This window comes from Spermophilus citellus (genome assembly GCF_964194105.1).
Source record: "Spermophilus citellus genome assembly, contig: SCAFFOLD_114, whole genome shotgun sequence".
NCBI lineage: Eukaryota > Metazoa > Chordata > Mammalia > Rodentia > Sciuridae > Spermophilus > Spermophilus citellus.
Window position 1 is genome coordinate 721,847 of NW_027672907.1, and position 12,062 is coordinate 733,908.

The 12,062-nt window shown below is 53.9% G+C and overlaps 1 protein-coding gene across 1 annotated transcript; it reads right to left on the minus strand.

The window, feature by feature from the left end:
* Window positions 1-890: 890 nt before the first annotated feature.
* Window positions 891-11,796, minus strand: LOC308640380 (phosphatidylinositol 4,5-bisphosphate 3-kinase catalytic subunit delta isoform-like; the record flags this gene model as incomplete). Its single annotated transcript, XM_081312311.1, is given in 23 exon segments — window positions 891-1,028; window positions 1,644-1,776; window positions 2,122-2,287; window positions 2,453-2,562; window positions 3,121-3,288; window positions 3,758-3,836; window positions 3,997-4,109; window positions 4,209-4,387; window positions 4,505-4,604; window positions 4,754-4,897; window positions 5,093-5,214; window positions 5,301-5,468; window positions 5,541-5,591; window positions 5,974-6,104; window positions 6,192-6,288; window positions 6,928-7,149; window positions 8,223-8,312; window positions 8,695-8,811; window positions 8,814-8,846; window positions 9,000-9,179; window positions 9,583-9,815; window positions 9,913-10,141; window positions 11,653-11,796. Coding segments are annotated over 23 exon segments (3,147 nt in total).
* Window positions 11,797-12,062: the final 266 nt, after the last annotated feature.

A 12,062-nucleotide genomic window follows, 5' to 3' on the forward strand; every position in this document is an offset into this window, starting at 1 on the left:
AGGACATCCTCTACCTGAGAGTCACTTTAGCAGTGAAGAGTAAGCATCCCTGTGTCTGGAGGGTACCCTGGCTTCTTTGGGAGCTGCCCAGGACTTGGTCAATGGAGAACATGCAGGGGGGGGGGGCACACAGGTGGCAGAAGGTGATCTGGGGATTGAGGTGTCCTAAGTGGACAGGAGGCAATGTAACTGCTAGGTTGGGAGCCTGGGAACAAGGCTTCCCCAAGAGGAGGTCAGTCTTTGCTGGGCAAGATCCACCAGCTGGAAGACCTGGAATGCCCATCCTAAGACAAGAGCAAGGTACAACCTCAAGGTGCCCAACTCACAGTGCTTGGACACAGTGCAGCACCCCTACTCTGCACTTGGGTGCGTTTGCATTTATGGTGTTTTGTTCTTTTTGTTATTTTTCACTTGTAGATGGACAAATACCTTTATTTTTAATTTATTTTTATGTGGTGCTGAAGATTGAAACCAGCGCCTCACACGTGCGAAGCAAGCACTCTACTACTGAGCTTATAACCCCAGCCCTGGCTGTTTGGTTCTTTATAATAGTTTTTTTTTATATGACAGCAGAATATATTACAATTCTTATTACACAAATAAAACACAATTTTTCATATCTCTTGTTGTATACAAAGTATATTTACACCAATTTGTGTCTTTGTACATCTACTTTGGATAATAATGTCCATCACATTCCCCCATCATCTTGAAACATTTCCTGTCTGTCTAAACATTCCCTGTCTGTTTAAATAACTAGTGTAAACAAAAGGCAATTGTGTTTTTCTTTACCATGAGGTGTAGTTCAGGTGTGAGGCCCCATCTAGGACAACCCAGGGTAGCTGTCCTCAGAACAGGTTTGTCAGCCTGTGGCAGCTCAGAGGTGGCCACTATTGCCGGTTGTCTTTGGTCAGGTTGTGTGCCAGCCAGTTCACTTTGGTCTTCCAGCTCTCCCTCAGGGCTTCATTGAACTTCACCCGGAAGTGCTTCAGGCCCTCCTCCTCTGTCTTCCCCAGCGCCAGAGTGTCCTGGGACAGAATCATCACAACTGTATCAACATTCAGGGGTCCTGACCCTGCTGTATCTGCAATCCCTTCTGCCTCCCTGTACTCCTGCCCCCTTGGGTTGTTGAAATTCCTTCCTAAAAGAACTGCAAGCAGATGGTCAGGCGGCCTCATCTTAGCTGAGAGAAGGGCAGGAGAAGCTTTAGGGAATACACCCCCTCCCACTCTGCCTCTCACCAACTGAAAAGACAGGAATGGAAAGTGTCTTGCAAACCTACAAGAGACTTTATCTCATGCATGAAAGACACTGAGGACACATGGGATGACCAAACAAGATCACAGTTCACCTTCAATTGGGCGGGAGTAGGCCCAGGGAGTGCAACATTCTGGCCACTTTGCACCATACTGCAATGCTGGGCCTGGGACGGCATGAGGGCCCCCATCTGTCAGGTGAATTTCCTAGGTCCCTGAGCTGTTCGGGCAAGATGCACTCTGACCAGGATGAGCTCTGCCAAGCTCATTTTTTATACTATACATATGGCAGACAGGCTCGTCTGCAGCTGTAGAGGTTCAGGCAGGCTTTGGGAAGTTTGTGGTAGACTCTGGCCTCTAGTCTGGTGTGGCCCTGTGCTGGCATACCTTCAAATACTGGATGTCTTTGGAGGAGCTGAGCTCAGGCAGGCCTGCTGCCTGCATCAGAGTAAAGAGTTGGAGAAAGAGGAGCCCATGGCGCTGCAGAATGCTGTAGGCCTGTTCACAGTAGCCTCGAAACCTGCAGAGGTGGAGGAAATAGGTACAGCCCTGGGTCCTCCCTGCCACCCCCAGCCCCAAACCAGCAGAGGCTCTGCATCCAGCCAGCACCTGCCCCTGAGTGTCTGCCCCTGGTCGTGTTATGGGTGTATCCAGATCCTCTAACCAATGCCCCTGCCTGGGCCTGCCTCCTACACCTCCCATGGACCTCCTGTTTGCACTGCCCAACAGGGTACTCTGGGATTGGGGTGCACCTGCAGAGAAGGCCGCACCCCCAGGGTGGAGGCAGGAGTTAGGCTGAGGGTATGTCCCCATCCCTGCCCCTGGCTGGACACTGTCCCCTCACCAGGGCCCTGGGCACCCTCACCTTTCAAACTTCTCATTATCACTAGTCTTTCCCTGCTGAATCACGTGGACAAAGTCATGGGTGAGGATGAATGGGACTCGCTCACGGTTGATTCCAAACTTGGTCTTGAAATTCCCCAGAAAGTGGCCAAAGTCAATATGAAATAGCTGAGGGGAATGAAGGGCAGCTACTGAACAGGCTTCACAAAGAGAGGTTCTGTTTAGAGGAAGTCAGCAGGACTTGGGGCACTCTTTTGGGAGCTGTGGGAAGGGCAGAGAGGCCCCTGGGCCAGGCATGTAGGACAAGCTCACCGGGCAGCTGAACACAGTGCCCCTTACCTACCCATTCTCACGGATCATGATGTTGTCACTGTGCCGGTCACCGATGCCCAGCACATATGTGGCCACACAGTAGCCGGCACAAGAGAGGGTGAACTCCTCAATGGCTCGATCCAGGGCTTCTCTGGGTGGGGAAGATTGAAAACCAGGGCTCCTTATATTTTCCCTCCTCTTGAATCTGGCCTTGTGTTAATCAACAAGGAGGACATTATTCTGGAGCATAGGTCACCATGCGCAACTTGAAATTGCCCCCTCTTCCACACAATACCATTCAGAGAAGACAAGAACTATGTGTTAGATGAAGAGAGGCTGCATAAAGAGGCACAACTGACAGCCAAGTGCCTAGGTGTGTGACTGGGCCCTTGGTACATGCTCTGGGCTCAGGCAATATCACAGATGCTAGCCATAGCACCAGCTATTTCAAACCACAGCAGAAACACTCAGCAGAACCCACTCAAGCTACATATCTGTGACTAAACACGGTGGTGGTTTTAATGCCCAAAGAGTTGAGTAGCATAACACAGCCATGAAAAATGGACACCCGGGAACAGTGACCTTCTCTGTCCTGCCCCAAATCAGATGTGGGCCAGTGCTCAGCTGAGCCAAGCAGCCATGGAAACTGTCACAGGCCTTCCCTCACCTTTCACTCTATGGAGCCTCTCCCAGGAATAAGAAAGCCTACCCATGGTTCTTGGACTTGAGCCAGTTGAGCAGGGCATCCTTGTTGAAGGCAGCCATGGCAGCCAGGTTGCTCTGGTTCAGCTGGATGTTGGCAATGGTGTCCGAGTGCTGCACCACCTCAATGAGGCCCATGCAGTCACCAGTGGGAAGGCAGCCATAGGGGGTCATCCTAGCACATGAGAAGAGGCACAGGCAGACACTATGGTTAAGGACATTCTCTGGGGCTACTGGAACCCCCTGGAAATTGAGGCACCCAACAAAACCACAGGGAACACGGCTCAAATTCCTAAGGATGCCAGATGGGGTGTGGGGCTCTAGGGAAGGTGCCTCAGAGACACAGAACTGGCACCCAAGTTGCAGAGCACACCTTGGCTGGGCTCATGTTTGCTCTGAAGAGAATGAGTCAGTGGGCTTGGAAGAAGGTGGCACTGCTCCCCAAGGGGTAGGAAGCCAGGAAATAGGAGCTGAGCACCAGGAATGGCCTTACCCAAACCCCCCCAGCTGCCATACCCCTCTTGTGAGAACAGCCGCTCTCACAGCCAACAGGGAGGTATCAGTTTAGACCAGGGACTCCTCCAGGAGCAGGCTCTGAGGCCTGTTACAGACCCAAACAAACAGGTGATGGATAGAGGCCCCACCTTAGGTCCAGGCCCTCCTGCTTCCACAGGGCGTCCATGAGCTGGATCATCTGCAGAGTCAGCATGTCCTGGCGGAGGTCTGGAAGGGCAGGAGTTTCTAGTGGGTTATACACCCCTGCAAGGCTCAGAGTATCTGAGCTCTGTCTTCTCAGGGAACCCCCTGGGGCCGACCACAGAACAATATGGGCCTAGGTGAGAAGGCCAAGGCCTCAGCATGGCCCCTGCCCAGCCTGGCTCACCATCCCCGTTCTTAAAGATGATGCCAACGCTGTCAGCACGGCCTGCCTCCTCACTGCTGTACATGATCCACAGGGGTTTCATCTTGGAGTCCATGAAGGTGCACCTTTCCACACTGCAGGCAGAGGGCAGTGTTGGCCTGGGCGGTTGGGGGCTTAGGGCAGGGGAGGGGGCTTAGGGCCTGGCTCCAGGTGGGGCTAGGCCTGGGGCTCACCAGACTTCTGCCAGCATCGTGCCGGGGTCCAATGGGGACTGCAAGTGTGAAAGGGCTTCTAGGTAAGTATCCTGGCGCATGTACAAGTGCATCAGCTCCTTAGTTTGGGGCTTGGTGGTCTTCTGGGAGCTCACCTTCACAAAGTCGCTCAGGGCCTTCAGCTTGCTCAGTGCTTCCACCTGGTGGGCAGAATGGAGTAGCAGCAGTGCACATGAGCCTGAGCCAGAACCAGGAGTATGACTGTGAAGGGGCCTGGAAGGGGAGTCCGCCTCAGGCACAGGCACTCTGAGCCTCACCTGCTTCATCAGCACCTTCATGTGGTGGGTGCTGCCCCTGAAGTAGGCCTCCATGATGAGGCCAAAACGCAAGGCCACGGACGGCACATGCATCTCAGAACTGGAGGGAGAAGATGGGGCTGAGAATGGCCAGGAGTGGCACATAGCCCCTCCCCAGCCCAGTAAACATGAGGTCAGCAGGCCAGGAGACCCTCATCCCCCATGGCTTTTCTAGGTTCCCAAGGAATCAGCAGGGGTGCATCCAGCTACCGAAGATGCCAGAATAGGAAGTGGCCAATCTTTCGGTTGGCCAGAGCCCGGTCCAACAAGAATTGGGTCAGTTCGCAGTCCAGGTAGGACTTGTACTTGAGGACCTGCACCAGCTGCAGCAAGCACTGGAAAAGCTCATCGTCCCTGTAGGGGAGGAAGGCTGGTTGAGCCTGGGGTTCTGAAACTCAGGACAGAGGTCTCCAGCTGGCAGGTGACTGGAAAGAGGGTGAGGCCAGCCTAGGCTCATCTCCACCCAGCACCCACTTCCAGGTTGCCAGGGCAAGCTGTCTTAGTGAGGAGCTGGCAGCCTGTGGGCCTCAGTGCCCAGCTGGGACTCACGTCAGTTTCCGCAGGGACCTGATGGCAAAGGAGCCCACGTGGCATTCGGGGAAGCTGAAGTCCAGCAGCTCCAGGGCATTCAGGACCGGAAGCTCAGGCCAGGAGCACAGCAGGTAGAGCATCAGGAGGGTGCTTTGCAGTCAGGTGGTGGGGGGCCCACTGCTATCTCTCTACTCGAGCTGTGCCCCTGGTGCCCCTCTCCACCCACCTGGGCCACATCCTCGTGCTTGTTCCACTTGGTCACGAGCAGCAGGTGGGCCAGAGCCTCTGGGAAGTGCTCCTGCACTTCATGCCGCATCTTCCACACCAGGTCCTTCTCATGCTCATACAGCTCTCCCGACCCCCGCTGCTCCAGGATTCCCTGCAGCTGCAGCTTCTAAGGGGCACAGGCAGAGTGAGGCCTCCAGCCCAGCACCTGGTTCCATGCCCCACCAGCACCCCAGCTCACCTCCTCCTTGGTGGTAGGCCCATGCTCCCCGTGACGTCCCAGCTCTAGAATCTGCAACAAGTGTCCCTGCTGTGAGCTCCCCAGGCCTGGGCCAGCACTGGCAGGGCTCTAGGCAGGGCGTCTGCACCTCAGCACTACTGCCAACCACTCTTGCTGGTGGGAGCCCTCCTGCACACTGCAGGGCATTCAGTAGCATCTCCAGGCTCAGCCTGCCACAGGCCAGTAGCACCTCTCCCATTGGCTGTGACAGCAAAATGTCATCAGACATCACCAACATCCCCTGGTGGGCCACATAGCTACTGGAAGGCCTCAAATCAGCATGATGACCCAGCCCCCAGCAATGGGCAAAGCCTGGGGTGGCCAGGGGCCCCGTCTGAGGACCTCCAGGAAAGCTCCTGGTTAGCGCTCAGCTTCCAAGAAGGACCCCACTGACCTTCTCCAGGGCAGGGTAGTACACAGGGTGAGGGGCCACCTTGGGCAGGTAGATGACCAGGGTGACAACACTCTCTGTGTTGGGATTGCTATGCACGGTACCCATGGGGTTCAGCAGGTCTCCTTTCTCATCTGAAGGCAGGAGAGATGTAGTTGTAGGGGAACCAGTTCTGGATGCCTCACCCTCCAAGAGCCTCTCCCTGCTGGGCCTGGGTCCACCTGGGACAGAGGGCCACATGTAGAGGCAGAGCTCCCCAGTCTTGAGCTGGTCCTTGTAGTCAAACAGCATGAGGTTGGCCCAGGCTATTGGGCAGTCCTGGAGAAGGATACTACAGATCAGAGTGAGCCTCTTCTTGTTCATATGCAGAATGGAACCAGTCTCCAGGCAAACCAGGAGAGAAGATCCAGACTGCATGGAAGGTCTCCAAGTTAGACCCAGGAGGAGGGGAAGGACCTGCTATCTCATTCCTATCAGAGTTTCAGTAATTAAGCCTGCAAGATCCCTTCCTGGCTGCCTGCATCTTCACACCCAGCATCCAGAGACACTTGAGTAAGCCCACCAGTCCCATAGCTGGCCCAGGACCAGGGGCAAGTCACATCCTGGGTCTAGTGACTTGGGGCCCAGCCACACTCTCCCCAGGCAGCCACTAACTCATCATTTCTGTCCCCCTGAGAACACTGTCCTTCCACCAAGGGACCTGCCTCCAGGACCCCTAAGGACCACAGGTCTGGGCTAGATATTTCAAGTCAGGCAACTCATGAGCTGTTACTCAGGTAGCACAGGAAGCCAGACTAAGGAGCCAGACTAGGGCAGGCAGAGAGACTGGGGTCCCCAGGCTCTCCCAAAACCCTGTTCTCAGGGTGCCTGCCTGTGGGAGCAGGATTGCAAGAGGCCCCAGTAAGGGGTTTCACTGGGTGTCTGAGGCCTGGGCCTCTCCCAGTCAGCACAACCCACCTCCTTCTTGGACTTTTTCTTGCTAGAGTACGCCTTCTTGGCCTTCTCCATCACGGCATAGAGTGCAAAGCAGAGCCGGGCCATGCGCGGCAGGTCACAGATGTTGATGTCAAACTCTAGATGCTGCTTCCACATGGGCTCTGAGCACACGCTCACCTCCAAGCTGGACATCGTCTTGCACAGCATCTCATTGCCATGGAAGAGCCCAGCCTGCACCACCAGCTGGGGAAGGGGTACAGGGCATGGATGAGGGAGTGAAGGCCCCACCCCATCTAAAGTTCCAATCCTCTCCTTGAAAGTCCCCATTTACACAGGGGTCCAAATCTACTTCTTGCATTGAGAGTGGTCCAGCAGAGTGTAGGCTGGCAGCTCAGTGGTACAGGTGTCTTGGGGAGTTGGTACCCCAGGCTGTACTGGGGCAAGCCAGTCTCAGTACACTTGACTCTGTGGGTCAACTCAGAACCTCAGTTTCCTCATCAGGGTTCAGAAGTTCCAGGGTCCCTTCTGCTTCTAACAGCTCTGGCTACCTTCATGCCTAGCATCTTCTGAGCCCCATGTGGCTCCAGTCTCCATTGCACCTGTTCCAGTTTCAATCTGCCAGCCCATCCCCAGAGCTGCTCCCACCCAATCCTCCATGACTCCTGCAGACACACCCCCTTCCCAGATTGTAAAGTAATGCCAAAAAAGAGACCCAGACAAGACATGCTACACTCTGTGGACCCAGACAGGCATCACCTCCCAGAAGTGGGATAATAAATCCACCTCTGCAGGTGGTTCTGAGTGCAGAGGAGCCATGAAAGTGCTTTTTGAAGAGACAACAGGGCACTGTTCCCCAAGCCCACGGGGGCTCAGCTTCCAGGGGGAACCATGTGCAGTGTCCCCTAGACTCTGGGCACCCCTGGGTTGGTAACCCCTGGAAGCACCTCAGCCCAGCTGCAGCCAGCTTCTATGGTGCCTTACACATCTCTGACTGGGCCTCCTACTTCAATAGGCTGGGCCTGATTCCACAAGCTCCACCAAAGTCAAATACCCACAAGTTGCTTGGCCCAGGTTTCCATTAATTGGCCTCCCTGGCCTGCTGGCCTGCTCCCCTCCCCTCTTATTATTTGGATGTGGCTCACAGCCAATCCCAGCAGAGATAATGAGTAATGTGTCCAGGTGACTTTTGTGTGACACCCTCCCACTCTTCTTTCTCTGCTGCCCCTCCAGGCTACAGCACACCCTGTTTGTGAAAAAACAAACAAACAAACAAACAAAAAAACACCTGTCCACTCACCTGGTACCCAAGCCCCTACCTTCATCTGCTCATCAGCATTGATTTTGCTGCCCTGGATCAGCTCAATGCAGAAAGGCTGCCCCAGTGACCACAGGGACACAGAGGAGGGCTAGAGAGGAGAGGAGAGGGGCTTAAATCCCAGCTCATTCCCCTGGCTGCTGAAAGGCTGGGGAGAGGGGGAGAGGGTCCCAAATTTGTGGCAAGGTTCAGAAACCTGTCTCCAACACCATCCTTTACCAATCTGCCACAGAGGGGCCCAGGGGCCCCAGCCCCCCTGAGATCTGCAGAGAAGTAGGCAATCTGGGATCGCAGTAGCTCAGACAGGACCCTACCCTGGGTGTCAGCTCAAGGCCCTGACTCTCCAAAAGGACTGCACCATCCAAAGTCCCCTGGATCAACGCCTAGCCCTGGTGCTGCCCAAGAGGCTCTAGGATTGGCCAAAAGGAGGTAGGAAGAGAAAGAGGGTAAGAAAGGGGAGGACATCATCTCACCTTCTTCATGGGAATGGGGGGTGGTTTGTTGTGTGGTTTCTGGACCTGAGGGGCCGGTTTGCTCTGCTCATCCCGCATGGCAAGGATGGAAGAGGAGTGCACCATGGTCAGGTGGGGGGGGTCTGTCCACTGTGCAGGCAGCTGCATATGCACTGAGATGAGAGTGTAAGATTGAACTGTCAATGGGTGGTATATCCATTCCCTGGAACCAAGAGAGACCCACAGTCTGGCTCTCTCACTCCTATGCTGGCTCCTTCTAGAGTGGTAGGGATCCCAGAGTGCAGAGGGCTCCTTGAAGGCCTCACCTTGAACTGACAGAGCAGGTAGCTGCCATAGAGGTACTCATGCCGCCCATTCACCTGCAGCACATAGTCCTCAGGCTGCTCCATTGTGAGGTGTTGGTATACCTTGGCCTTCTTCTGGAGGGCGCAGGCCATCAGCACTAGGGGCACATCCTTGGTGGACACCTGGATGGTGAAGCTCTCCTGTGGGGAGGAGGGAGAGTTGGCATGCTGCTCTCAGGCCCATGGGCTTCTGGGGAAAGGGGGCAAGGCCACGTGCCTGCCTTTATTGGGTATCCCCAAGTGTGAGCCCCACAAGGGCAGGGCCTGGGTCATTCACTGGTGAAAGTAACAGCAGACACCCAGGAAATACTTGTCCAGTGAATTAAGGGACCAATTCAGCCTTGGTGAGCTTACCTGGTGGGATGCTTGACTACACCCCTTGCATGCCTGCATACCTGGCAAATGCTGTGTAATGCCAGTGAGTGAAGGGAAATTTGGGGGCCTGGGACACTGGAGTGTCTTATCAGTGGAAGGTCCCCATGGGCACAGCAGTCCATGTGCCACAGCTGGAGCAGCCTCCCTAGGACATGGGCTATGGGCTCACCCTGCTGCCATCAAATTTGACATTGACCAGCAGGTCTGGGTTGGAGATTTGAGAGGTGTTGCTGTCCCCCCAGCTCCTGGTGGAGGGCTCCAGCTGAAGGGGAAAACTGTATTGCAGCCAGGCCTCCCAGCCCAGCTGCTGCCGGCGGGCAGCCGCCTCCTCGCTGAACTGGCGCATCTTAGTGCGAAAGTCATTCACTTCTGGGTCTTGTAGGCAGTTGAACTCATGGAGGCCTGCAGGGCAGGAGCAGGCTCAGTGCAGGTGCATGTGGCACCAGCCACCCAGGTGTGCCCTACCTTGCTGAGGCGGGGGCTGATCTGCGAGCCCTACCTTTGCCGATGAGGAGGCTGATCTGTGAGTTGATGAGCTTCTCCATGCAGTCACCCTGGCGGGTCACCAGGCGCAGCATGGGCAGGAAGGGCCGGACATCACATAGCCGCTGCTGCTCATCCTCTAGCTCCTGCTGCTCTGTGGTCTGGTTGACACAGGTGAACACGTAGGCCTTGGGGTCACTGAGCATGTGGAAGAGGGGCTCATTCTGGGCTTCGTGCCACAGCATCTGGGAGGAATGGTTATGGTCAGCCTTGCTGGCCATGACAGCTGCTGGGAGGCAGACAGAGGCCTCTAGTCTGGGCATCCCACTCGGCATGAGCCACATAGAGGGCAAAGGGATACACCAACATCACTTCCTAGGAACCCTTTGGCCCTTGGGACCAACCAGCTAGTCAGCAAGCTTCCTGTCCCTGTGCTCTGTGAAGGACTTGATGTGTGGAGATTGGGGACTGAGCAGCCACGCCTGCCTTAGACACATTATCTAGGGCTGCTTTCACCCCACCAAGGCAATGGTGGCCTTGAGCCATGGCAGAGCTGAACCACTGTGACACATAGCACATAACCCACAAAGCTTCATATCAATAAAATATGAAGAAACCAAAACCACAATGAAATGAGAGATGGGACCCCAGGGACAAGTCTGCTACTGTAGTGTTTCAACTTTAGGCACATTGTTTGAAGTTCTGTAAGCACATCAAGTGAACCATATAATGATGTTTACAGGAACTAGAATATGAACAAAATGTTACTGTGGTCACTCAGAAAAACAAGTCATGAAAGTTCATAATCAGAATTTAGCTAGAATGTGGTTAGAAAACAGGAAATGGCTAAGGTAGTGCCTGTGGCTGTCTTCTATGGCAGGATCACAGGCAGGTCTCTTCCTTCTCATTCTTATTTTCCAAAATTTTATGGGCCAATATTATTATTGAACTCAGGGACACTGAACTACAAAGCCATACCCTCAGCCCTTTTTTTGTATTTTATTTAGTGACAGGTTCTCACTTAATTGCTTCAAATATCACTATGTTGTTGAGGCTGGCTTTGAACTTACAATCCTCCTGACTCAGCCACCGGAACATTTGGGGACACACCCAGCTACTTTTGAAGTAGAAAATTTTAAGGAAGGATGGAAGGAAGGCAGAGAGAAATTTTCCAGGACATTAAAAAAAATCCCTCAAGTGTGGTCCATTGCTTCTATCATTTTTTTCTTGTTCTCAATAATAGCTTTTAAAATTGTGAAATAAATTTTTGCCCTCAGGCAGTCCAAGGCATGACCCATTAAACCCTAGTTTTTAAGTGGCACAACCCCATTGAAAGCCATAGGACAGCATCTACCAAAGCAGATGTTCATTGCTTTGACTCAGTAATTCATCCTGAAATTTATTCAATGAACCTGAAGACCCTTTCCAAGGATGATGGGCACTATGTTGGCAACAGTTTTAAAGACAAATTCCTGCAAGGCCCTTATGTGGCTGCGAGCAGACTGTGGTCACTAGTAGCTGGCCCTCTGGTAACTAGGGAGGGGAACACATTGCCATGGGGTAAGCTGAAACTAGGGAGGGAACACATTGCCATGGGGTAAGCTGAATTTGAATAGTAACTGGAGTTTAACCACCCCTTTTATGCAAGTTCTTGATATTGTATATTTTTCAAAATTTATATCTGAGGTTCTCAAGTGTGAGGAACAAAGCCTCTGACTTTCTGAGCTCCCAGGGCTGACAGGAGACCAGGCAGTACCTGCTTGATGGTGCTGAGGTTGGCATTGCGGGACACAGGGAAGCTCAGGTAGATCCCTGTGGGCAGAAGGAAGTCAACCACCACACTCTGATTCTTCTCCACCTCGGTCCAGAATTCCATGGGACAGTCAATCCCCAAGGGCATTCTGCTTTGTTATTTCTCTGTGGCCATGTGACATGTAAAGGAAGCAAAGGCAGAGAGTCCTTGAGAGTAGTGTATGCGGGCCTCGGGCAATGTGAGGCTCAGGGCTGAGGGCTCCCAGGTGGGCACATGGTGTTCTCCCACAGGGCCCCCACTGCCCAGGTAGCTGCTGCTCCTACTGCCCCAGATAACTGTCTGCACTCAGCTGCCTCTCACTCTGGTGGACACATCTGCCTCCCTCACAGTGGGCCCAGAGCCATAGACGAAAT